Below are 25,305 nucleotides of genomic sequence, written 5' to 3'. Positions count from 1 at the left end.
GGAAACTCTTTCTGGATTATCCAGACGAGCCCAGTGTAATCACAAGTGTCCTTAAAAGAGTGAGAGAAGGAGATATGAAAACATAAGCAAAAGGATAGATCTGAAGAAGCTGCATTCAAAGATGGAGGAGGGGCCATAAGTCAAAACCTGGATGGTGGAAAAGGCAAGAAACCACATTCTCCCTATAGCTTCCAGAAGGAATGCAATCCTGCCAGCCCCCTGATGTTAGCCCAGTGAAACCCATTTTAGACTTCTGACCTCTACAACTGTTAGATTATACATTTGTGTTTTAAGTCACTTGGTTTGTCCTAATTAGTTAGGGTAGCAGCAGGAAACAGGCTTCAGGAGACTACATTCTTGAACACCGATAGGACCACTGGACTCCCTTGATCACTAGGTACTATGACAACAGCTGCCTCCCCTCATACTTCTCTCATACCCCCCCTCCGCCCCCCGCGGTAGTCTTTCATCGGGTTAATGATACTGTCAGGGGCTGAGAAGATGCTACTATGTCTGAAATGTGCCGCTGGGAACCACACCTCTTCTTTCCTGGGCCAAAGTAGAGGGAAATGTGTATGCATGTACATGTGTAGAGGAAGGGATCTCAAAACTAAAAAGAGTGTCATACAATAGGGACAATAATTCAGCCCTGCTCAACTCAGGACGCCCAGCCCAGCAAGCAAGGATGAATGGCAGTTGCCATGGAAACAGCATCCCTTGGCTTTTGCTCTCAGCCTTCTTAGCACAGCTCTGCCCATGGGCAATCCAGTCAGCACCCAGTGCTCAGCTGCTCAGCACCCTGCCAGGGTCTGGCAGACCTAAGCCCGGAGCACTTCTGCTCTTTTCCCTCTTTCAACAAGTAACTTCATGGACTCGGAAAGACAGGAAAAGGGTGTGAGGACAGGGATGGGAGGCTGCAGGATATAGAAGGCAGAGCACTGGATTCAAGATCTCCTTGTTCGTGTCCTTTCCCTCCTCTGAACCCATTTTCCTCTTTTGTACAAAGAACAGAGGGGCTGGCCAGGATGAGCCCTGGGAGTCCCTCTAATAGCTGTGAGATTAAGTTCATGGGGAGGTGCTAAACTTAGACCGAGAAAGAGCATGGAGTTAAGGAATGGTCAGGTTGATGGCTATTTCTCCGTGTTCCTGAAACCCAGCTTTCTCCACCGGAAAGAGAGACCCCAGGAGCAGCCAGGTGGAAGGAAGCTGTACTCTGTGTTAGTCACTGTCAGAGGGGTGTCCCAGTTCACAGTGAATGAAGTAGGAGAACGGGCCATGGGTCCACAGCCCTGCTGCTGAGCTCTGAGGGAGTCGCTTCCTTTATTATTCCTCGTGGACCTAGCATAGCTCTTAAGCCCTGCTGCTGGGGTCCAGATCACACAAAGCAGGAGTCACTCAAGTCAATCTGGTTAACCCGTCCGCTTTTCTAAGGACGTTCAACTAGTGCCTGGCCTCCAGGAGCTTCAGTCCAGCGGGAAAGTTGAGACTGACCCCCCCAGGTAACTGCAATCTAGGGTCTACATGGACCCTCCGTCAAGCCTAGGTTTAGAAAGCAAATTCACTTTGCTCCATCGGCTCATGCCTCCACCCCGGTGCCACCAGTCAGCAGTAGGGTATTTGGAGAAGTTCTGTCCTCCGCCATCCTTGCGGGACTTAGTCACAATGCTGCAGAAGGAAGAGCTAGTTGCAGTGATGGAGCACCATTTCACAGCCCTTCGTGATAACTAAGCTGGAGTTCATCAATTAAACATGAGAGCACGACGGGAGCCGGGGCTGGCCGCAGGGACTCCTGGAGTCGAGGGATAGTGTGAGGCTTGCTGGGCTGTGCTCTGGGAAGATGTTCGCAGTATGTGTGCGCCTTGTTCCCTTTGCCATGACCTCCCAGCGGAGCATGTCCCGGGCCTAGGGAACAGCGTGAGTACGGGGCTGGAGGTGCCTTACCGGAGAGTGTGTAGTGGCTGCAGGCGGCCCGTGTTAGCTAGCGTGTGGACTGGAGCAGTGAGGCTATGGGGTCCTTTGGCAGGTTGTCTGTCACCTGTCTACTGTCCCTTACCCGATTTTTCGCTTGGCTTTTGTTCAAGGCATCAGTGTTCCCAGCCTGAGGCAAAAGGTAATGATTGGACTAAAACTAGTAATAGTAATCCTGTTCTTTGCTTTTTTTCTTTTCTTTCTTTTCTTTTCTTTTTTTGGCAAGTAATATAGTTTAGGCCAAAGCGACCGAAGAGTTAATCTGGTAAAGGCGACTGGGGTGGAAGCACTTCTTGGAGATGTTTTTATTTCCTGATAGAAAGGGGCTGCGGCTGCTGGCCCCCTGACTCCTTCCCTGGCAGACTCTGGTGGTGACATGGCACTCGGGATGGAAGCAACCAGCTTGAATCCTTGAAGGTAAGGCCAGGAGAGTCCTAGGGATGTTCAGAAGTCATGATCTACTACCAAATACATGTCCATCTCCAAACTTTTTTTTTAAGTTTTTTAAGGTGGTTTTTTTTTTTAAGTTTTTAAGTTTCCAAACTCCATCTCCCTCCATCTCCAATTTTTTTTTTAAGTTTGTTGTTGTTGTTGTTGTTTTTAAAGTAGGCTCCATGCCCAACATGGAGCTCAGAACTCAGAGTGGGGCTCGAACTCATGACCCTGAGATCAAGACTGAAGCTGAGATCAAGAGTCGAACACTCAACCGACTAAGCCACTGAGGCGGCCCTTCAAACTTCTTTTTTTTTTTTTTTTTAATATGTGAGAAAAAGAAACTCTTGTTGTTTAAGCCACTGCTTATTGGATTTCTGGTTATTGGTAGCCAAGGAAGAGACATAGGTCCAGCGTGAGGAAATGGAACTCATTCTTTTTCCAGTAGGCAAAGAGACCCATAGAAGAGCTTTTATTGTTGCTTCTAAGGTTAGTTTAAGAATGAAATTCATACTTGTATGTAATGAAAAGTTCAAGCAATTAAGAAGTATATAAAGTAAGGAGTGAAGGGCCCCCTCTCATCAGAACTTCTAGAAGTTAAACACTATGAAAAAGGAGGGGTGTGGTGAGACGTGTATATATTTTGCAAAAGTGGGATCATGCTCTATGTCTCTCTATAAAGTGTTTTGCAACTGGCCTTTTTCATTCAATGAGGTAGTATGGATCAAGGAGGGTTTTGAGGAGATAGGCCATTGTGGGAGCTGTACTTAAGGAAGGTAAATTGGATATGGAATCATTAATGTATAAATCAGACAAAACCTCTCCTATGAAAAGAGGAAACTGAGATCTATTGGTAACTTCCTAAATGCAGGCACTATGCCAGGCATTTGCATCCTATCCAGCTCCTCTGGAAGATCACTCCCATTTTATAGAGGCTCACTCAGAATCAGAAGCCAGTTCTTTCTGACCCCAAAGACCCTGTTTCCCCAACAAGCAGGTTTGCATTTTTCTATGGGTGGTCTGTTGTAATAGCCCCCCCTGCCACGTTTAGGGGCCCAGAAATCATCTTGCTGGTGAGTCCTTCTAAAAAGGCAAAATGCCATGGACCTGATTCTGAAGGATGGACGCCACTTTGGTGCTGGCCAAAGCTAAGTGAATGAGGCAGCGACACCCTCACATGGGTTCGGAAGCAAAGGGAGAAAGGACAAGAAAACCAAAGGAAGTGCCGTGTGGAGCCCATCAGGCTGGCTTCCTTGCCTACTGTTAAGTGAAGCTCTTGGGAAAATGACAACTGGCAAAACTTACAGTGAGGGGTAATTATGCTGTCAGAGGCATCTCTGGTGCTCAGGGCTGCGAAGATCTGCCAACGGGATTCATTGTGAATATGCAATTTGCAGAACGTTGTTAAGCCAATGTTTCCCCCAACTGGAAGTCTGACAACAGGAAGCTGCAGCTTCAATCCCCCTCTCACGCTGCCACAATAGCGGAGGTGGAGATGGAGACCATTGAGTCTTCTCCAGCACTCAGCTGTACCCCAAGGGGCTTTGCCCGTAGTAAAGGCTCTCCCGGTGTCATGCCCTTCCCAGCACTCCTGGGAAATCCCACCCCAGTTCAGAGACCAGTTCTAATCCGACCTCTTCCAGAAGTCTCTTCTGAGAGCCCCTCCCCATGCCTGTTTCCCACCTCCCATGCCATTTCCCTAACCTTTTGTGACTTACCTTTTAAAGGGAGCTAAGCATACTTTCCTTTATAGCATTAACCATTTGTGTCCTGCCCCTTAGACTGGGAGCTCTTTGGGGGCAAGATCTTATCTGATTTCTAGGTCTTGATCACCCTAAAAGTCATTTAAATGTCAGGAGCTACTCACATTTTTATGAAACAAATGAATGAATGAATGAATGAATGAATGAATGAATGAACTGGTCAGGGAGACATGTATCCTTTGCTTCTGGGCAACGGGATGGAAAGTGAGAAGGTGAGTGAATGAACTGTGGACAAGGAGCTGTGCCCAAGTCAGGGGAAAAGTAAGCACCCTCCTGCATAGGGTCTTAATTCTGGGTGGAAAAGAAGCCTGGGGGCTACCGTGAGTGAAGAGTGCTTACCATGAGGGAAACATTGGGGTGACTACTCCAGGAAGAAGGGTCCTTAAAAATAGTTTAGTCTTGATGTGTTTTCTGGTGAGAGAACAGAAGTTTCTCAAGTCTCAGGGGGTCAGTGGTGGGGCTGGAACTAGAACCTCCGTCTGCTAACGTCTAGCCCGCAGCTCACTTGGCTTGTTGGCTGCTTGTTGACTATCCTGTCTGTGGTCAACATCTGGATTTGGCCATTATGATCTCAGGAATGTAGACATGTGTATAATTCATCAAATGTTTTCCAAGAATTTTACTTTACTTGTCAACCCATTTCCTTTACTCTTTCATGAGATCCCCATTTTCTACCTCACTTGATGTTTTCTGTGCACTCACTAGTAAGCCCCTGTTGAAGATTCGAGAGGTCACTCGTGCAACTTGCACATAGCCATGTTCTTTCTTGTTCTACTTAGGTTGGCCTTCTTGGCCATCGGGGGAGCACATGGATTATGGGGGAAGGGTGATGCACTATGCAGTATAAGCTCCCAAAGTTAAAAGAAGAGAGAGGCAGATGGAACAGTGAGGGTATTGGACTTGGGGGTGCCTAGGGAGTAAAGGGAAGGAAGTGGGAAGACAGGGTGTGGGAGAAGAAATGGCATCACGGGATTGTGGTCACTCGAGGCCTGTGTCTTATGTGGCTGTGTCCCTCAGCACTGAGGACTGAGCCTGGGTCTGGCTTCAAGATGGGCTTGGGAACTCTTTGTTGAGTGAATGAATGAATGTAGAATGGGCAAATCTACTCTCTGGGAAATGAAATGACTACTGTCCTCCAGAATCATCTGCCCCCATTTAGCATCATGCTAAAGCCCAATGGTACCTTGGGATGCATTTCAAAGTTATCCTGGAACTTTTTCAAAGTATAGATGTTGCTCTCACCTCCTTTATATTGAATCAGAAAAGGGAGGGGTGGGCCCCATCAGGCATGTGGAAATCAAGAGTGCATACCCCTGGGGTTAAGAATGACTCTTAGATTCTTCCACCTTCCCTGGCCTCTTCTGGAGATGGCCTTGCAGCGGATTCAGCTCTGTCATATCTGGGGTGACCTATTCGGTAAGGTTTGTAGGGTTGACTGTCTACCTAGATTTTTTACATTCATCCTTACCCCAACCCCAGGGGTCTCTGATGAAGGACTGATGGGATGTTCATGGACAGGAAAGGGCACTTTTAAACTGCAGAATTATTCTGGAATGGGATTTCCTTGCTGGTCAGTACCCCCTCACAAGCCATAGGGATTACCCGGTGTCAGGCACACTCTGGAGCCACCCCCTGCTTCCTTCCTAAAGGTTGAGAGCTTCAGCCCAGCAAAGGACTACATTGCAAGGAGATTATTTTGCTGAAGGAGCCAAAGTCAAGGAAGGCAAAAACTTTCAAACACACCCATTCCTCCCCCACCCTTGACACACATTCACAGATCCACCTGGAATGAAGAACATGGTTTGTCCAATCCTCACCCCTCATGACTGGCAAAGTCTTGCCCTGCATTGTCTACCTATAGGAGGTGATGTGAATTTTAGCACCAGAAAAGGTTCCCACCACAGGCCTTGAAATTTCACCTTTATTACTTTGGCTTTCCTGAGAAACTGTGAATCCCTTAGCACAGTGTACATATTAAGTCTAATCAGTCACTAGTACGTTAGTATAAATAAATTAATTAGAAACATTTGGGTGAGGGGAGGCCACAGGTGGTGGAGGACAGCACAGGGTAGGGAACTATGGCACAGAGAATAAGGCACAGGAAAACGGAGTTGGCTCATTTCACACTTGGAGCCACCACTGTCCTCTTCAGAATTATCCTCCAAACCTCATCCTAGATGGTAAGAAGTCTACCTTTTGGTTGAGCTCAAACCTCACTTCCTAGAGGAAGCCTGCCCCAAAGCAGCCATTCGCGAGCGTAACAGTGTATTTTTTATATGGCGTGATCACCCCTCATTTTACCTCTGTGCATGCATGGGCTCTCAACATAGTTGGAATCCTTGCAATGGAGCCGTGTATGAGACATTGCTATCTCAATGGTATAGAGGAAGAACCTGAAGCTTATATAATCTGTTCAAGATCACACAGTAAAGGTCAGAGCTGGGAGATCCAAAATTAAAGCCAATACATAGCTCAGCCATTCATCAGTAAGTGATCTTAGACTTGTTACTATTTGTGTTCAGTTGTCTCATCTGTAAAATGGAGACAGTAATGGTACCTAGTGCAAAAGGCTGCTGTGTGAATTAAAAGAATCAATACACACAACAAACACGGAATAGTGCCTGACGCTTAGTGAGCACCCAGAAGTGTTTGCTATTATTATTGTTCTTCTTATTGTTACTACTCAAAATCGCTTCCGAAGGATCCTATAGCTTCTGTTTCTGCTGTAACATCTACAGGACACACAGCAGGAACTCAGTTGATATTAGCTCCCTTTCCTTTGTCTTTCTGAAAATTGCCATCAGGATCAGAGAAATGTCACAACCACTTGTTTTATGGAACAAAGATTTTCATATTCCCTGGGAAAAGCGGCCAAACCTGGCACCACTGGATCAAAGCAAGCAGGATTCAGGGCCTTGAGCTGTGGCCCTGGCCTGGCGAGAGTTCAGAGGAAGATTCCTTGGAAACACACAGTAGAGACAGAGAGCCAAGGCCCTGTCATCAGATGCTTCCAGCCCCATATCACTGACACGTTGCAATCCAATGTCATGTTCTCAGTCCTCGACAGGCCTGTTCTGATAAAGGGCTGTCTAATGGGCAGGAAGGGGAAAGTTTTGCCAATGTGCTTGTTTCCATTAGATTATGGATGTATTTTTAGTGTGGCTGAGAAGTAGCTAGGATCTTGACCTGTAAGATGATTTTATAGACTAGGACCAGGAAAAGAATCCCAGAAAAAAAAAAAAAAAAGATTGCAAATGCTTGCTGCTGTTGGGAACTCCATCTTTTCATTGCCACTGGCTCATTATGTTAAGATGGAGCTCAAGTATGATTTCTTCCGGGAAGTTCCCCTAGATCCTCTTCCCAGCACTACCCATTTTCCAATGCATCTAGCACAACATTTACCTCCTTGAATCACCATTGCCAGTTTCCTAGACAGGCTCCCCCGTCAGCTGAGCAGCCTGAGTATAGTAACCATTGTTGGTTCATTTCAGTGACGCCAGCTCTTAATTTGAGAGTGTTGTAGAGGAGATGCCCCATAAGTTTAATGAATGAATGGGTGGATAGATGAATGGACTGATGGATGGGTGGATGGGTGGATGGATGGGTAGATGGATAGATGGATAGCTGGATGGAAGGATGGAAGGATGGATGGATGGATGGATAGATGGATGGAAGGATGGATCGACAGATGAATGGATAGATGGATGGGTGGGTGGATGGAAGGATGGAAGGAAGGGTGGATGGATGGATGAAATACAAAGACCAAGCAGATATTCTGCACTGGTAAATCTTACTACAAGCGTGACTACACGTCCTATGTCCTAGCTTCTCTCACCCATTGTTAGGTGTTTGTCCCTTATGTGACATTACATTTGCCGAATGCCACCACAGACCTGCTTTTCACATGATGTTCAAGTCATGTGGGCAAATAAAGGCCTCTACTGTCAAACAGACACCAGGAAAGAAATGCAAGCCTTTAAACACGTTCCACTAGTCCAGCGTGCACCCTGCAGAGGCACGCCAGTGAGGGTCAAGATTCGAGCACCAGGTGCGAGAAGAAGGCAGAGGTACAGGGTATTCTTATATTAGCAAATTATAGACAACAGATTCTCATGTTTAAAAAACAAACCCCAGTTGTGACCAATTGTTGGGAACTTTACAGCCCCAATTTAACTCTCTATTTGGTCGAAGCTTCCATCAGGCCCCACTGTATCAAACAGATCGAAGCCCTGGGGAGGTTGTCAGGCCCAGCTCAGGCTGCAGAACAGAGTATCTTGGCACCATCTACTCTTGGCAAAGAAGAAGCACACACAGAGTAAGCCCATTTCTGCTTGTCCTGGCCTCAAGTCTCATCCACAAAGAAGCTCAAATGCCAACCCTGCTGTCCATCTCGCACCTGACCTTTAGAAGAGAGGCTACTGGTGGACAGAAGCCTTCCAGGAACGTACCTTCTATGCAGAGATTGCTACCTTTCCCCCATCTAGTCTTTCTCCTTCCAGGGTAATTGACTTCTTAGCTAGGCACGTGGTCATCCAAAACTGAGGCTCCTTTCCCAGTGTCCCTTGCAGCTGGGTGTGGCCATGAAACTAAGTTGTGGATACGGCTGAGGTGATGTGCGTAATTTCTGGGTCTTGCCCTTAAAAGGAGGGCACATTCTCCCATCCCTTCTATCTTGTCTTTCCCACTACCTAGAAGGTGACACTGGGAGGAGCCCCTTGGGGTCATGTGAATCAGAGAAACAGCCTAGGAAGAGGCACCAGTAGAAAAGGGAATGAGGTCTGGGTGGCTTGTAGAGCAGCGCTGCTAGGCTAGCTTAGACTTTCTGTGAGAGAAAAACAATCTTCAGTCATGTTGAAACCACATGAGTCTGTAAATGAGTTGAATATGTATGTGTGTTTTTGTGTATACATATAAAATTTCTCTCACACATACGCACTCAGCAGGATCTTCATTTTCTCCTCTTGACAGTTATTAATTCAATTGATTTTTGGTCCTTCAAGGAAGTCATTCATCCATTTGAACAATAAATGCATATTAACATGTGTCTCTAACACAAAATAATAGGGCATCTTCAATATCTTTGAAACCTTATAAGGAAATGGTGAGACTGATTCTTATGAAAAGTCATCCTTGCTTGATATATATCATGTTAATTCTCTTATCAACTAGGATCCTCAGTTACCCAAGGCGTTCCTCATCAGTCTGGACACTAAGATTTTTCCATTCAGGTAGCTGATTCAGGTGGCTAATGCAACTTCCAAAGTCCCCACTTTGTCATCATCCTGAAAGCTAAATGGACAATGGTCCCAACTCCTGTCATCCCTTAGCTCCAGGACATCCCCTGGTTTTGTCTTATGTAAGCTCTCCCAATGCTGCCTAGATCCTCAACCAGCAAGTTACCCTGGCAACCCAGCTGTGTCATCTTGAAAGATGTCTCCAGGCACCGGCTTCTGAGTCTGCAAGAGATTTGACTGAGGCCAAGCCATAAAGCAACAATATATTAGCTCTAACAAGAGGTCATCATTCATCGTCCTCCTGGTAGGCATGTCACAATTTTTTTTTAAAAGAATACAGATAAAAATAAGTCCTACCTTGACTATGCAGTGAGATTTACTTAGAAAGCACACGGCTATTTATTTTCAGAGAGCATCTATGTCTTTTATGATCTCCCTTGCATTTTTCGTAAAACTCTTTCAGTTTTCACAGTTTTCTCTGACAATCAATCTCATTACAAACTCAAACGTAAGCAGCCTAATTTCCAAGTCATCAGCTAGTTTTTTGATACTAGACGTCTCTAGTTTTACATTTTAGCCTTTCATTTCCTCTTTGGGAAAATAACATTTAAGGAAGTTCATTGGCTGCTCTGTTTCGCTGGCAAGTGCCTCGCATCTTTGTAAGAAAATCAGCTAACCGCTTGAGTCTGAGAATGGATGCGTTGCGATCCTGTTATGTTCCATTCTGCTTATTTAAACTTCCTATATCAAAATGGTTCATTATGACTCTCTGTGGTTTATTATTCTGGATAACGCACTCTAAAATGTTTCACTCTTTTCATTTATTCTGCAAATCGCACTTCAGTTAATCTATAAGGGAAATTCCTCTGTGTACTTATTAATTTGTTCTATCAACCCACTGATTTTTGTTACTGAGTGCTGGGGATACAGCGATGGGTAAGATACAGTCTCTGTCCCTGTGGGTTGTAGGACAGGGAAACTGCTATGATGCCAAGTGACCTACGGTACAGGGACATTCATGTTCAGCAGAGATCTAACAGTGACAGCCCCACTTGACTTCTAGAATCCTGGCATTAGAGGTGAACTTAAGAGGTCATGTGGTTCTCTCCCTCATTTTACAGAGGCAGAAACTGAGGCTCTGCCTATCTCTCACCTTCTACCTCTCAGCTACTCAATCTCTTCTGCTCAGCCATGTTGACCTTCTGTCTGTTGAACACAGAGTACACTCCCATATCTGCCTTTGTGCCATATTTTATTCATTTCTAGATCTCCAGAACAAAGCAGCTGGTGGGACTCAAAAAAATGTTTCATGTGGTGCCACACATGTTCTCAGGGAGCTAGGGCAGGAATTACCAGGCTTTTCAGTAGACTGAGATTCTATGACTCAGAGAGGTTATTAACTGGCTCAGAATCACACAGCCTGTCGGCAGCAGCATCCTGACGAGGACTGGGATTTCTGCCTCTCGTTCCCATTCTACTTTGTATTAAGGATACTTTCTCCTACGAGAAAGAAAGGCCAACTAAAGGTGGCCTAAACCATAAAAGGTAAATGATCCCACCCAACAGATGGTCCAGATACAGTTTCGGGACTGACCCAACAGATCTGGGATATCACGCAGTGTCCAACTTCTTTCTGTCCATGTTCAGCTTGGAAGCAAGATCTCTCACCACGATAGCTGTTCCAGGGTCATACGCAGACACCACAAATATCGGCATGCCAGTCTTTCTATGAGTGAGAAGAAAACCTTTCCCCCAACCCTCCCCGGCCCCCCAGCAGATCTTTCCTCAGATCCCTTCCAACTAGGATTGGTTAACATGCCCACATCCTAGATTCAAAGCAGACCAGGAAAGTGTGTCCGTGGGTCATTAGCTTCTGCAGTGGGAGGTTGGCCACAACCAGAGAAGAAGGCGTGGGGAGAGGGAGATGGCTGCTGGGTAGGTAACCAACTGTGTCTGACACCTCAATTAATCAAGCCACCCCTTCGTGTCTCCTTGGGTCAGTGCCAGCCATTATGGGCATGATCCCATAATGTGTGGACATTAAATGTCTTTGAGAAGGATGCTGCAATTCCTCATGGTGGATGGGCTTCTCCAACCTCATAGAGACAGTCAACCCACTGGGTTTTCCACTGACCCAACTCTAGCACAGCCAACAAGGAGCTCTCATGCTGTCAGACTCTGTCTCTTTGGCCCACATGTATATGCTGAGGGGCAGAAAAGGCAGGTTTTCTGTTTTCTGATGGGGAACTGTGGACTTGGGAGCATGAAGGATTGCCCACTGCCCAGTGCAGCAGAGGGGCCAGGACGCAGAATTGGCTCTGAGGCCACACCTCCCTCTCCTTCCCCCTGCCATGTTCCAACCATAAGTCATCTAGAACCACACTGGTCATCTATTGGGTGTGTGTTTGTTTGTTTTTTTTAAGATTTTATTTGTTTGACAGATCACAAGTAGGCAGAGAGGCAGGCGGGGGGCGGGGGGAAGCAGGCTTCCCGCTGAGCAGAGAGTCCCATGTCGGGCTCCATCCCCTGCCCCTGAGTCCATGACCCGAGCCAAAGGCAAAGGCTTTAACCCACTGAGCCACCCAGGTGCCCCCTATGGGGTGTTTTTAATTAAAGACTATGGTTAGATAAACCACAGAGACTTTCCTTATGAGTAGAGCTGGGACCCCCTGAGATTTCCATCCAGGACTCACCTATCTAGGAAAGAGCACCGGCAGTCAAGTCCAGCTGCCTGCATTTGGTGTTTATGACCTTGGGAAAGTTATTAACCACTTTGTGCCTCAGTTACCTCATTTGTAAAATGGGGGAAATAACGATACCTTCCTCATACACCCTTGTGAGGAACAAATGAATAATATATACAGAGTACTGTGCTTGGAACAGGGCCTGACACTCAATAAGCATTCAATTAATGCGGGCTATTATTACCTATTTATTATTCATCTCTGCATCTTGCCATCCTTTGATTTATTCTAGAAAGGACCTTAGGTGTGCCTAGTTTCTATGGTGTTTAATGTTGTAAAGCCAACCAGCTGCCCCACCCTGACTGGCCAGATAACCGGGCGTGTGGAGGGAGGGAGACAGCCCCCTGGAACAGACAGTAAACTTGATCGCATAGGATAACAGAAACCGTCCCCGCCTCCTGCCTCAATATCTAGTGTTGGGATGTTTTACTTCAAAGGGGATCCTGTCCCTCTGGGTCAGCCCTCGGTGGGGCCTGTGTGCATACCCCAGGGACCCTGCCTGAGCCCCTTGTTCAGATGAAGTCCTGTTCTCCCATAGCCTTTCTCTGGAGTTAATGTAACTGCTCTGAGCTGTTAATGTCTGCGGCAGAGAAGTGCAAGGGGAAGGGAGGGGGAGCCTCTCCTCTCTGCGGTGAGCCAGTGAGCCCGTTGTTGGGAGCATTCCTTCCTGCACCTGTACCTAGAACAGGCTCTTTTCCTCTCTTCCCCTCCTCCCACACAGGAGCAGTGGTGGCTGGGCCAGCCTGGGGGGCTTGCGGGGAAATGTGGCCAAGACTGGTTCTCATGACTGTAAGCCAAGGCGGGCCTCTCCAAAGGGAGGGACAGTCTCCCGGAGCAGATGGCCACTTGAGGCCACACAGAGCCAAACAGACCATGAAAGATTTCTCCTGCACAAGCACACATTGAGGCCAGAGTCCTCACCTCTGGGCTCCTGTCACCAGTCCCCAAGGCCCCAGTAATAATGAGAGTGACCTTGAGCATTCACTGAGCACCTTTAATGTCAAGCCCTTGCAAGGTACATACAGAGAATCATTCGATGGCTTTGGAAGCTAAAGACATGGGAAGTAGAGGGAAGTGGAAGGAAGTGCAGGGAAGTGGAGGGAAGTGGAGGGCCCTGGGCAAGAATTTGCAGCTCTGACACCTCAGAGGTGTCAAAGCCCCCCTCCCCAAAATGCTTTGTCAGGTTCCAGAGCTGCTCTTCCCACAAAAGAAGCTGCCTTTTCAAACACCTCGCACAATTCTAAGCCACCCTCTGGGTCTCTGATAGAGGGATCCAAGCCCAAAATGATAACATGCATGATCTGACCCTCATCCTTTGGTCATTTAGTGTAATATATATACACAAAAATACATCTTCCATTTTCCCCAAAAACAATGTAAGTCACACTGATAAGATAACCTAGTTTGTCTATAATTTCAAGCCCAAACAGGTTGAGTTTGCTTTTTAGTTGAGAGAGAAGGAATTTCATCTACAGAGGAGATGGGCATGGGGGCCTGATGGCATGGGAGCTGCTTGTCATAGCCCGGCCCGGAGGCTTCACGGAACACCCAATGTCATTGCTGTCACCCCAAGAGATTTAATGAATTCACCTTCTTCTCAGCAAGTCGCCACCAGCGCCTCACCATGACAGAAACATAGGCCCAGGGAAGTCCTGCTCCCCAGTGGAGTGCAGGGCTCCCAGCCTGCCGTTCTGCTGGGGGGATCAGGATGAGAACTGGACTAGCCCTGTGGGCTCGGGTGAGACTCTGCCACTGAAGGGAACACGTGGGGTGGCAGCCTGGGCAGACAGGCTATGTGAAGGACAATTCCAAAATGCCCCTGAACAGGGTCCCAATCATTCCGAGATCCGGGCCCTGTCCACCTCCTGCTTACCACCTGCTCTCTGGAGGGAGTGTGTTCACTTTGTCTAAGTTCACCCCAGGACCACAGCCCCTTGCCCCGCTGCCCGGGAAGCCTTGCCGGACCCTCCGTCTTCCTTCCCCTCCCCTGAGCTCCCGAAGCTCTGGAGGACCCACGTCCTCACTTAGCTCTCTGCATTTGTCTGCTTGCGAGGCATCTCTCTCCCTAGACGGCGGGGAACTTGCGTGGGTGTCCTACCTGTTGGTTCTCTCTGTCTTTAGTCTTGTGCTGCACACGCAAGGTACAGACGATGGTCAGTGAATAACTCAGCCAACTTTTCCTAAGCCATTCACGGGAGGGCACACGGCAAGCTCCTGCAGCTTCTCTCACTGAGTCACGGAGAATGCTTACGAGGGAAATGAAAGTTAACGGCTCATGCCCAGGACCGTCGTTACAGTGTCTTAAGAAGCAGACAATGCCAGGTCGTCAGAAGTTCTGCGGTTGTCTAACACCTCTTGGTAGGAAAGCACCTGTTCACCTGGTCCCCAAGATTCAGAACTTTAGGGCTTTTCTGGCACCTAATGACCTCTGTGATTGAGGCCCACTCACATCTGCAACCTCACTTGTCCCCTGATACCTGGGCGGTCACTCGACAACAGTGGCTGGCTATTCCTCTTACCACCCACCGGTCTCCCTGCCCCTGTGCCCTTGCTTAGGTTGTCCCTCCTCTTAAGGAAATCCTCAAAGCTACAGATCCTATCTGCATTTCAAGGTATCTTGAAATCTTCAGTGAAGATATTTACACAGACATTTGCTAGGCTGGAGTACCTGCACCAGCTTTGGCACAAATGCCATTTTTTTCTCTGTGGTCTTTTGGCTCTCTACATGGACTGTTCGAGTAGGCTGCTAGCCCTTTAAATGAGGGAGACAGTCTGGCTTGAATTCTTCATCCCTCATTGGCTCTTGGTTACAGATTTGTTATAGATATTGCTCAAAGTGCTTGTTGAAGGTGGGTTGACTTTTAACAGCTTCTCTAAATTACCATCTACAGAGGGATTCTCCTCCACTGGACCTAATGAGGCCCTTGGACATCTTGTAGTTGGATTTAGCCCTATTTTGCTCCTGACTCCCCACCCCCCCAATGTGTCCCCCATTTAGGACTGCATTTCAACTGAGAGGGGAGAAGTGACTTAGAGCTCAGGACAGGTGACAGGACAGCAACATCGGGGCGTCACAAGGATGGAACCCCAAGCTCCATAACTACCCTCAGAAGGAAACATCTGCGGTTCAAGACCCATTCCCAGTGGAGCCAGGAGAACGAATAATCAATGACAGATAGCATGCTTCCAGCAAGTGCTCTATGGGCCGCACGGAAGGAGGGAGGAAATGATTCCCACCAAGGTGAGTCAATGGTACCAGATCCAAACCCCTGTGGTCCTCTCAAAGGTCAGAAAAATCCAGTAATGTAAAGCAGCTTTTATAATGAGAGGTCCAGACAGATTTTGTATCTTCAAGTCCAATTCTATAATAAAAATGGGCTATTTCTGCCTCTTTGGCTCTATTTCCAACGAGAAACGGATTGTCCTTTAACAATTAGCTGCAGAGAACAGCTAAAGGGGGAGTACATCCTTCTGGCTTGAAACCACTATAATCAGGCTGGAGTTGAGACACATCCTTTCGGGTGTGTGAAGCAATGAAAAGGCAGCTCAGCCTTGGACTGCCCCCTGACTCCCAAGGGCTTCGGTTTCCTCCTGCGTAAAATGGGGGGAGATGGGGGGTGGGCGGACTGAGAGACTTCAAAAGGGCTCTTTCCGACCTTATCCTGAGGGCAGAGGAGTTGAGGTATCATCTAAGAGCATTCCTTCGGATATCACGGCCGCAATGACCATTGATATCTCTCGAACTGACACCTGCCCTATCACCGGAGAGCAAAATCCCAAGGTGTGGAAGCCATCCAAAATAACCTCACACCCTGTGAGGCAGGAGAAGGTTATCATTGCCACCCCTCTGGGATAAAGGCTCTCTCTAATGCAAGACGCGCTGGTAGCTAGCTATTCCCCGAGACAATCTCGCCATAATAAAATGCCTTCGGAGCCTCCCATGGGACTTTGTTTTCCCAGAACTATAACTTCATGGTCATCTCTTCCTCGAGATTTCAGCCCTTAGCTCTTGTTTTGCACATTAATTCAAGTTGAAGTGCAGCCTCGATCATGTTGGCAAACATTCTAAATGGAAATGAATTCCCAGGTTCTCACTAAAAATTGCAACGTCCCCACCAGCCCAATCTGGATGACATTTTGTGTCTTATGTAATATCTGTTTCCCGAGGGAATTAAGATGTTTCTGTATATAGTTCTGCCTAACAAATTTTTAATAAGGTCTACTCCTCGTTACCTCTTAGGAACGAGCAGAGTCTGAATCCCTGAAAACTGATCATCTAAAAATCTGTTTCGAGCCAAGAGTTTTATTTTCAAAATTGATTGGAATCCGATGTTGAGAAGCCATGACAGCCATCTCTGGGTAGGCTGGCATCTGGAAGCGCTCCCGTGCCCAGGCGCCGAAGTCAAGCCACTAATGAGCCTTTCCTGGGCAAGATGACTCGCTATTTCTGGCTCACTAAAGTCTCCCCGTTGGACAGATCAGGAAGCTGAGAACTGGAGCGATTTGTTGATTTATTTAACAAATGCTTAAGCCCAGGGCTTCCCCAGGGTCACACGGCTAGTATGCGGAAGCGGCAGGTACACATTCGGCCTTCCGGTGAAACCCACCGCATTTATGTGTATTCAGGCAAAACACAAGAGCAGTGTAGGCTCTGGGGAGTGGAGAAGGGCTCTAACTAGTGACAAGGTGAGAAAAGCTTGCATAATTGTGTTGTAAAGACATAATATCCTTGTAGAAGGAGGCGTGGGGACTGAAGTCACTGGGCTGCAGAGGAGGAAGAGACTGTTCCTGCTTGGAGAATGGAGAGATCAAGGACGGCTCTCCTGGGAGAAGCTTCTGAGCTGGGCCCGGAAGCATGGCTAGGATGGAGTGACAAGGGAGCATTTGAGGCATTCTGCTTCGCAACAAAGTAGACTAGAGAAGCTTCCAGATGCTTGCTCCTAAATGTAGCCAAGAGGACACAGAACGCACAGCAAGGCGGAGAGAATGCTGCTTGCAAGGTGGTGACAGTACTCATTTGTGCTGGTCTCTCTTGGGCCTTGGGCAAGTCTCCTGACTTTCCAGCCACTAAGCCCTGAAGTGAGGGAACTCTACTCCAGAGTCTCCTTCCACGGTAGGTCAAGGTGAGAGCCAAGTGAGCGAACCGTCAGAGAGAACCAGTGAGAGTGTCGACAAAGGAGAATAAAGAGGGATAGAGGGAGGGAGAAACAAGAAAGGAGGACTGTGGTCAGAGCCTCTGCTGTGTATAAGCTTTTTCTTCCACAGGTGGTTTTCACATTCTCTCAGCCGGATGGCCAAGGAGTCCTTGTTTGTTTCATTTTGTTATGTTTTCTTTCAGCCTAATACGCTCAGTCTGTGGGCCTCCTGCCAAGGCCATAAGAAGCGGCTCTCAAACGCAATAGTTTTTTTTTATTCCCACCTTTGGGATTCTAGTCAGTGACACTTTTAAGTGTCCAGACATAACCACAGCTCCTTATGTCCAAATCACACTTCCTTTGAGGATCAGCTTCAATATAACCTTCCCCTCCAGCCCTCTGTGGGCCCAGAGGCCCTTCCTTGTCTTTTGTGGTCCTCATCACAGTTGCAGATATATGGACATTGCGAGCCTGCACTTGACCGCTGGCTGCTTGACGGCAGACCAGACCACAGTGGGCCAAGGAAGGGAACCCTGACGTTCTCGACTGACTCAGGGCCTACAGAGAACCCGGCCCATAGATGTGCTCAGGAGAGTGGATGGCGAGCAGGGATTGCATTTTATCCCACTGGGGCCTTCCCATTTTCATTTTCATGGGGATCTGGACAAAATACAATTTAATTAATGGCCCCAAATCAGGAAAACATCTCCTGCAAATTGGAAACAAGTTTAACAAAGTGCAGAGAAGAAATTTTCATTCTTATTTCCTGCCAGTGAAGTTTATTTGAAAGCGTAGTTTAAAAGGGGATATTTCTTCATTTGTCTTGGTGTCAGTTAAGACCCACTGACTCTGCTGTCTTGGGAATTAGAATGTTAAGCCTGCCCATGGTTAGAAACATCTTTAGTGGTTCTTAACTTTTCTTATGGAAAATCACCATACGGAACACTTTATAAACCTGACGAAAGCTATCCCAAGAGAGCATAGGTACAAACTTTCGCACACCATCTCAGTGTATACAGAATTCTGGGAGCCTACTCAAGGATACTCCCGGGTTAAACTCTAAACTTCTCAAAATGTCATTCGTGGATTTTCTCCATTAGAACTATCTGTGAGGTCTTCCTTGGAATCCATTTGCTGGGGCTCTGTCCTCGGCCCAGTGAAACAGTAGCCCTAAGGAAGGTTGCCCAGCAATCTGGCAAGTAAATAGTCAGCCCTAGTGATTTTGAGACACATTCAAGTTTGAATTGGCCATTGATGCAGATCGACCTTTTCATTTGCAAAGTCACTAGATCAAAGTCACATCTTAAACAGGGCAAAATGAGATGCAAATGTTTTATTTTATATTCTACAAAACAAAGATTATATGCCTAAAATCCTAAACTTATTATATGTTTGCATCTAACTTTCAGGAAGCATGCCTTTACTCTTAACACTAGTTTTTATTATTTTTTTTCAATTTTTTGTTTTTTTAAAGTTTTTTTTTTCCTCTTTTTTTTTAATTCATTTGAGAGAGCTACAGAGACAGAGACAGAGGGAGAATAAGTAGAGGGAGGTGGAGAAGCAGACTTCCAGCTGAGCTGGGAGCCCAGCATGGGGCTCGATCCCAGGACCTAAAGATCATGACCTGAGCTGAAGCAGACGCTTAACCATCTGAGCCACCCAGGTGCCCCAATACTGGTTTTTAAGCATAAGAGCATAATTTGTGAATAAAATTCTAAAACTTTATAGAGATTTATAGAATATGGTTGTGATACTTTATTAACTAGAAAATCTTTCTTATTCTATGAAAATATCTTTATCATAAAATGTTTAGGTGCTGCAGATTTTATGATATCATTTATTTTTATTTGTTTTCATACTTGTCTCTGAGTAGCTGTGTCAATAGAGTTTCGGTGAGGGGCATCTCGGTGGCTTAGTCAGTTAAGTGTCTGCCTTGGACTCGGTCATGATCCGGGGGACCTGGGATTGACTCCACGTTGCGGGGAGGTCCCTGCTCAGTGGGGAGCCTGCTTGTCCCTTTCCCTCTCCCATTTGCCTCTGTTCATGCTCTCTCTCTCTAATAAATAAATATCTTTAAAAAAAAAAACGGAGTTTTAGTGAGCAGACCTATATTTCCAAAGCTTTAGGCCTAGAAAATTTCTTATTGAATGGAATTCCACCAATATATTTTTGTAAAGTAAACATGATACTGAGCTTGGAAAAGGTAAAAACTATCTACTCAGAGACGTTTTATCTTCTAAAAGTCTAAGAGAAAAGGAAGTTTGCCTTTCATCACTGCATTCATTAACTTATTTAATATCCCATTTTGAAATGAACCTTTCTTTCTCCTCCTGCCCCACCAACAAGCATTTATGTCATTGTGCCTTCCATTGGGGTTAACTGTGCCCTCTCGATTAGCCTGTGAGATCCCAGAGGGCAGGCAGGACCCATCCTCCAGTCATTTCTATATGTCTCCACTACGAGGCTCCCTGAGAAGAAGATACACAGCCAGAATATAATTTTATTTAGAATTCATTCAACAAACACTTACTGGTGGCAGGTTGTGTCAGGCTTTGTGCTCACTACTGGGTCTTACATTGATTAAAATGAGGTGACTAGGGTCTACATGATGAAAGAATGACCTGAACTCGGAAGGCTTGTGCCCAGACCTGTGTTCCGTGAAGCTCGTCCCCAGCAGCTGTGTGTTGCAGGGGCTGGAGGCGACTAATGGGGGGCTGCCGTGGACTCCCGTTGCAAGGCAGGGCCGTGATCTGCAGTGAGAGTGGGCACGCCCATCTTTACTATGCGTCCTACCTTTGCTCTTTCTGTGACCCTAAGCCTCATTTTTCTGAACCTCAGTTTGAAACCTCAGTTTGAAACATTTTTAAACGTAGACCTAAGGAAGGGGTTCTTTTCTATTTTGGATACAAAGGCTCCTAAAGTTGACAGTTTATGCTCCTGGCCATGCAGAGGGGTCTCTTTCTTTATCCCACTCCTCCCAAGAGCAGGGTTCTACAGCAGCGAAGTGTCTCTCCCGGAGCCTGCCGTGGGTCAGGTTGGTGACAGTAGACACACCAGGCTGACGACACAGACGGTGGGCAGAGGCCACGGGCAGTTTTGTCCGCTCGGCTAAATTCTAGAATGTCTCCATGTCCGCACTGATAGAGAAAGAGCCACTGAAAAGTGCCTACTCCCCAGGATAAGGACGATGCCTTGCTGAATATTTGCACTTTGAAGTAGCATTAAAGGAAGTCTTTTCTGGTCTTCTCTTGAGCCTTATTACACAATCTACATCTTTCTCTGGGCTTCCTCCTTCTAGCTTACCAGAGCTGTCTTTTCTTTACTCCCTGTATACATGACATATTTCCTCTGTGGTTCTCCTTTGTATTATGCCTGTCTTTGGACAACTCTGGAAGGAGAAGACTGTGCCTGTTTTGGGGGCGCCTGGGCGGCTCAGGTCATGATCTCAGGGTTTTGGGATTGAGCCCCGAGTCCAGCTCCCTGCTCAGTGTGGAGTCTGCTTCTCCCTCTGCCTCTGCCCCTCTCTTTGCTGGTGCTTTCTCTCTCTCAAATAAATAAATGAATAAAATCTTAAAAAAAAAAAAAAAGGTTTTGCCTGCTTTCTGATGATTCAACACAAGAACACAGGCTGAGTTTGAACACGGATGTTAAGAGGTTGCCAAGAATCTAAACTCCACCCAGAAAGTCAGATACTCTCTTCTTGGAATAAAAAAATCCACTCCGAGGTGGGTGGGAGAGGTGAAGGAGGGAGATGATATTGGTATATATACATCAGTTGTACCCCCAAATGCTGACTCTCTCTAACGTTTACAGGCCCCCCCCCAGCTCCATCTTGAGGCTGGTGCTGTCCCAGTGCTGAGTACTTCCAGCACATAAAGGAAATACCTCATTTCCTGCATGTCAACTACTTCTCCAAAGGCGAGTCTCTCTCATTTTAAATGACTCGTGGGGAATGCGGCACACAGAGCTTTCTTAAACACGGAGTGACAGCTTGCATGACCTCCAGTGATACGAAAGTAGCTTTGACAAATTTCATTTGTCTGTACTTTCCTTGGGGCTGAGAGTGAAGACAGTGGTGAAGCTAGGCTCACTCCTGGGTAACAAAATGTGAGAAGATGTGACTTTGAAAACTGAAGAGAGTGGTTGGACAATATAGGAAAAATGCACACCATCCTGTTTCTCGGCAAAAGCAATTTATAGCCATTGGATAATAAATGCATTCCTCAGCACTTCTACATGAAAAAGCTCCATGTGATTAAAAACTCATGTTTTAGGTCTTAGAAATGGCAAGTGATCTTATACTATCTATATGTATATACTATATGTCTTATACTATATATATGTATATACTATACCTGCCACTCTAAGCATACCTTTCTACATACATTTAAGGAGATAGTTTTGTATGTACTTGAGGTCCTTGGCTGCTCAGCTTTGGCTTAACCATAATCCTGGGTCCCTGACACTCATCAGTGGTCCTTACGGATTTCTGAGCTTTTAATAATGCAGTAAGCACCCATCTGCAAACTCACCCCCAAAACTACAGCTACCACTGAGATACAATCTATATCTAACAATGGGGTCCTATCCCCTTCCCATCCCTCGCCTCCTCTCCACTGGATGTAGCCATCAGTCTGGATCCTGTGTCCATCAGTCTTGCTTACCTTTCCAATACAATATTATTACATTTATTTGTAGTCCTATAAAATATTTTTAAATCTTATTTGTGTTTAATTTAAAATATTTTAAGACTCACTTTTTGGGCTTGATGTTTCTGCGACGCTACAGTTCAAATGCTTTGCTATGTGAATAGATCGTAATTCACTTTCCACTCTGCCTCTGACGGGCATTTGGGCTGCTTCCCAGCTTTGCTACTGCGAACAGGGCAGCTGTGGGCTTTCTTATACGTGCCCCTGCTTGTACACGTGTGTAAGCAATGTTAGTACTTGGTACAATCATGCCCCGCACAGAGATACGGGTGGATGGATGGTTCATGTTCCTCAAACGGACGGGTGCTATGTTTATTTATTTATTTATTTATATTTTATTTATTTATTTGACAGAGAGAGATCACAAGTAGGCAGAGAGGCAGGCAGAGAGAGAGAGAGAGAGAGGAGGAAGCAGGCTTCCCACCGAGCAGAGAGCCCGATGAGGGTCTCGATCCCAGGACCCTAAGATCATGACCTGAGCCAAAGGCAGAGGCTTAACCCACTGAGCCACCCAGGTGCCCCTGACAGTTGCTACATTTAAAGGATGAAAGTAATATTTACTATTTGGTATTTTAGTCAGAAAAAGTTCAAAGTAAAACAATGCCCTTCTTCTACAAGCCTGACATTCTATAAACAGACACAAAATGGAATGTCTTAGATCTTGCCAAATCTAGAACCAGTCCAACTGATAAACTCAGAAGAACCAAAATAATGCCACAACAGTAGAGATTATACTTTCAATGAATGGTTTTAGCTAATGTCCAGGGTAAGATTAACCTGTACACAGTACAAAATGCTGAGTTAAGAGTCCATGTTGAAGACCTTGATGCCCAGATATGCACCCGACCTTCCCACCCCCTTCCAAATGTGCTGTGGTGGGAATCTAAATTTTTTTCTTATCTGCAAATAGGAGGCCATTTCCTGGTAAAAGAGCATCCAGTGTACTTTCTCTTTAATGGAGAGAGGCACAGATACCTTTAACAAGCCAAGCAATAGTGGAATTAGCAGCGCGTCAATAACCATCAGCAAACACTATTCTCTGAGATTCCCACTGTGGTTTCACCCAGTGCCGGCATCTGAACTCTAGTCAGTGTTTTGATTGAACATTTGCTCTTCTTATTCAGAACCTGCTTGACTTAAGCCTGGAACAAAACACATCTCTGTGCATTTTTAAAAACGTCCGTTTTCCCTTTTGGTTGGAAAACCATCAGGTTGAAACGAACGGGCTCTGCAGAGTTGTGACGTTTCTCGAAGACAGCGCTTCGTGGCCTGAAGAAAACAAGAGACTGAAAACCACTTACCTTCACATAGAGCTGCTGAAATTCCTCGAGGTTCAGCCTCCCGCTCGGACAGTCCTTGAGGAAACCTTTGTACCACTGCTTGAGCTCGTGCTCGTTAAACTCCGTGCTCTTCACCAGGTCCTCCATCACTTCGGGGGCCAGTTTGCTGTTCTGTTTCCCCATTCTGCCTGGAGAAAAGCAAATGGATGCAATTAGCCGCGATCATTTCAAACTTGATTAAGAGCCAAGTCCAAGGTCTGAGCAGCCCGTGGGTGGGCACTTCCTCCTGCGTGTCATATCAAATCCCTTCCCCCCTGCCCAGGTCGGCCTCCTTCTTTCTGGCATTCGAGAAAGGAGATGAGCGAGAAAGACCCTTTGAGCAGCTCGAAAGGCTATAGGGCTCATTCCCGTCCATCCCGCATCACGCCGCCCCGAACACACAGCGTCGACTCCCCCACGGAGAGGCAGCTGTCCTTGTTTGTGCTGCTCATGTAAAGTGCACGGGCACTGTTTATATTCTCCGGTATGAATTAAAGTGCATCAGCATTTGCTGCCTGGGTATCTAATTCCACATTTAGTTTATAAGGATATTAAGTGGGATTATTGACACACACAATGAGAGGGCTTTACAGACAGATGATTATAAGCAGACTTGGGAAATCTGATCGGCGATGGCAGGAAATAGCTGGTTTAGTTCTAGCGTTGCAGCTTTTTTTTTTTTTAATAATTTTTTTTAAAAAATTTATTTTTTATTTTTATTATTTTTATTTTATTATTATTTTTATTTTTTTAAATAATTTTTTATTAGTCAAATTAATTCTCTTTCTCTGCTCTTCTTCAGAGGTTTCCTACGACGTTGCTGCCAATGTTGACAAACTTGGTGGCTTTTTAGAGAGATTGAGTGGTGAATTCCAGTTGACCTAATTCTATTCTGATATTATTGCAGCTGGTAGGTAAAAATATAACTGTATAATATAATGTTACCTATACCCGTTATGTGCCAGGTTATTGACTGTATACCATGTGTGTTACTTAGAGCAATATTAATTAACTGCTGGATGCCTGGATGGCTCAGTCATGAAGAATTTGCCTTCGGCTCAGGTCATGATTCCAATGTCCTGGGATCGAGCCCCACATCAGGTTCCCTGCTCAGTGGGCAGTCTGCTTCTCCCTCTCCCACTCCCCATGCTTGTGTTCCTGCTCTCACTGTCTCTCTCTCTTTCAAATAAATAAATAAAATCTTTTAAAAATATGTAAACCAACAGCTTTATCTTAAATTCCTTCCTTTAAAAAAAAAAGATTTTATTTATTTGAGAGGGAGAGAGAGTGAATAAGAGAGAACATGAGCAGAGAGCCTAATGTGGGGCTTGACCCAGGACCCTGGGATCATGGACCTGAGCCGAAGGCAGACCCTTCACCGACTGAGCCATCCAGTCCTTAAGAGCCACTTAAATTCCTTCCTTAATAAAATGTATATAATAACAAAACTCTTCTCAGATTCACTGTGAGGACTAATTAAAAATAGGTACACAACAATAAACAATATTCTAAAATTAAAATAGTTTTTGTATTAGTGCAGAAAAATTAAAGAGGATTCTTTAAAGTTTCCCTTTAATGTTGTGGTGTTACAATAAAAAAAAAGTGAAAACTAAACAAATTAACCACAGATTGATTTAAAAATTCAAATCAAGGGGCACCTGGATGGCACAGTCAGTTGTCTGACTCTTGGTTATGTCTCAGGTTCTGATCTCAGGGTCGTGAGATCGAACCCCTGTCGGGCTCCCCACTCAGAGTCTGCTTGAGATTCTCCCTCTCTGTCCCTCCCTCCTGCCTTCTCTTTCTCTCTCCCTTTCAAAAATAAATAAATCTTTAAAAAAAATAAGTTAAATTAAAAGTGAAAATCTGAAGGATCACCAGAATAAGGAAAGTGTCACAAGATCTTCAAAATCCTGATACTGGAACTGAATTAGGCTTTGAAATCTTACCCACGTGGATCCAGGCCTTCAACGTGCTCGAGACAAATTCTATCCTCGGCTCTAG

At 45.9% G+C, this 25,305-nt stretch overlaps 1 protein-coding gene across 1 annotated transcript in view; it reads right to left on the bottom strand.

Moving 5' to 3' along the window:
• Positions 1-25,305, bottom strand: part of VSNL1 (visinin like 1) — a 99,844-nt gene that overhangs the window by 34,375 nt on the left and 40,164 nt on the right. Inside the window, exon 2 of the mRNA XM_032866879.1 lies at positions 23,287-23,453. Within this exon, the coding sequence (XP_032722770.1) occupies positions 23,287-23,448 (162 nt within the window). The 5' untranslated portion in view covers positions 23,449-23,453. The remainder of the gene's footprint in view (positions 1-23,286; positions 23,454-25,305) is intronic.

The sequence above is a fragment of the Lontra canadensis genome, unplaced genomic scaffold (genome assembly GCF_010015895.1).
Source record: "Lontra canadensis isolate GAN:19392208 unplaced genomic scaffold, GSC_riverotter_1.0 scaffold32, whole genome shotgun sequence".
NCBI classification, from domain to species: domain Eukaryota; kingdom Metazoa; phylum Chordata; class Mammalia; order Carnivora; family Mustelidae; genus Lontra; species Lontra canadensis.
Note: the sequence above shows the minus strand (reverse complement) of the source record. Positions and strands in the feature narration are given on the sequence as shown.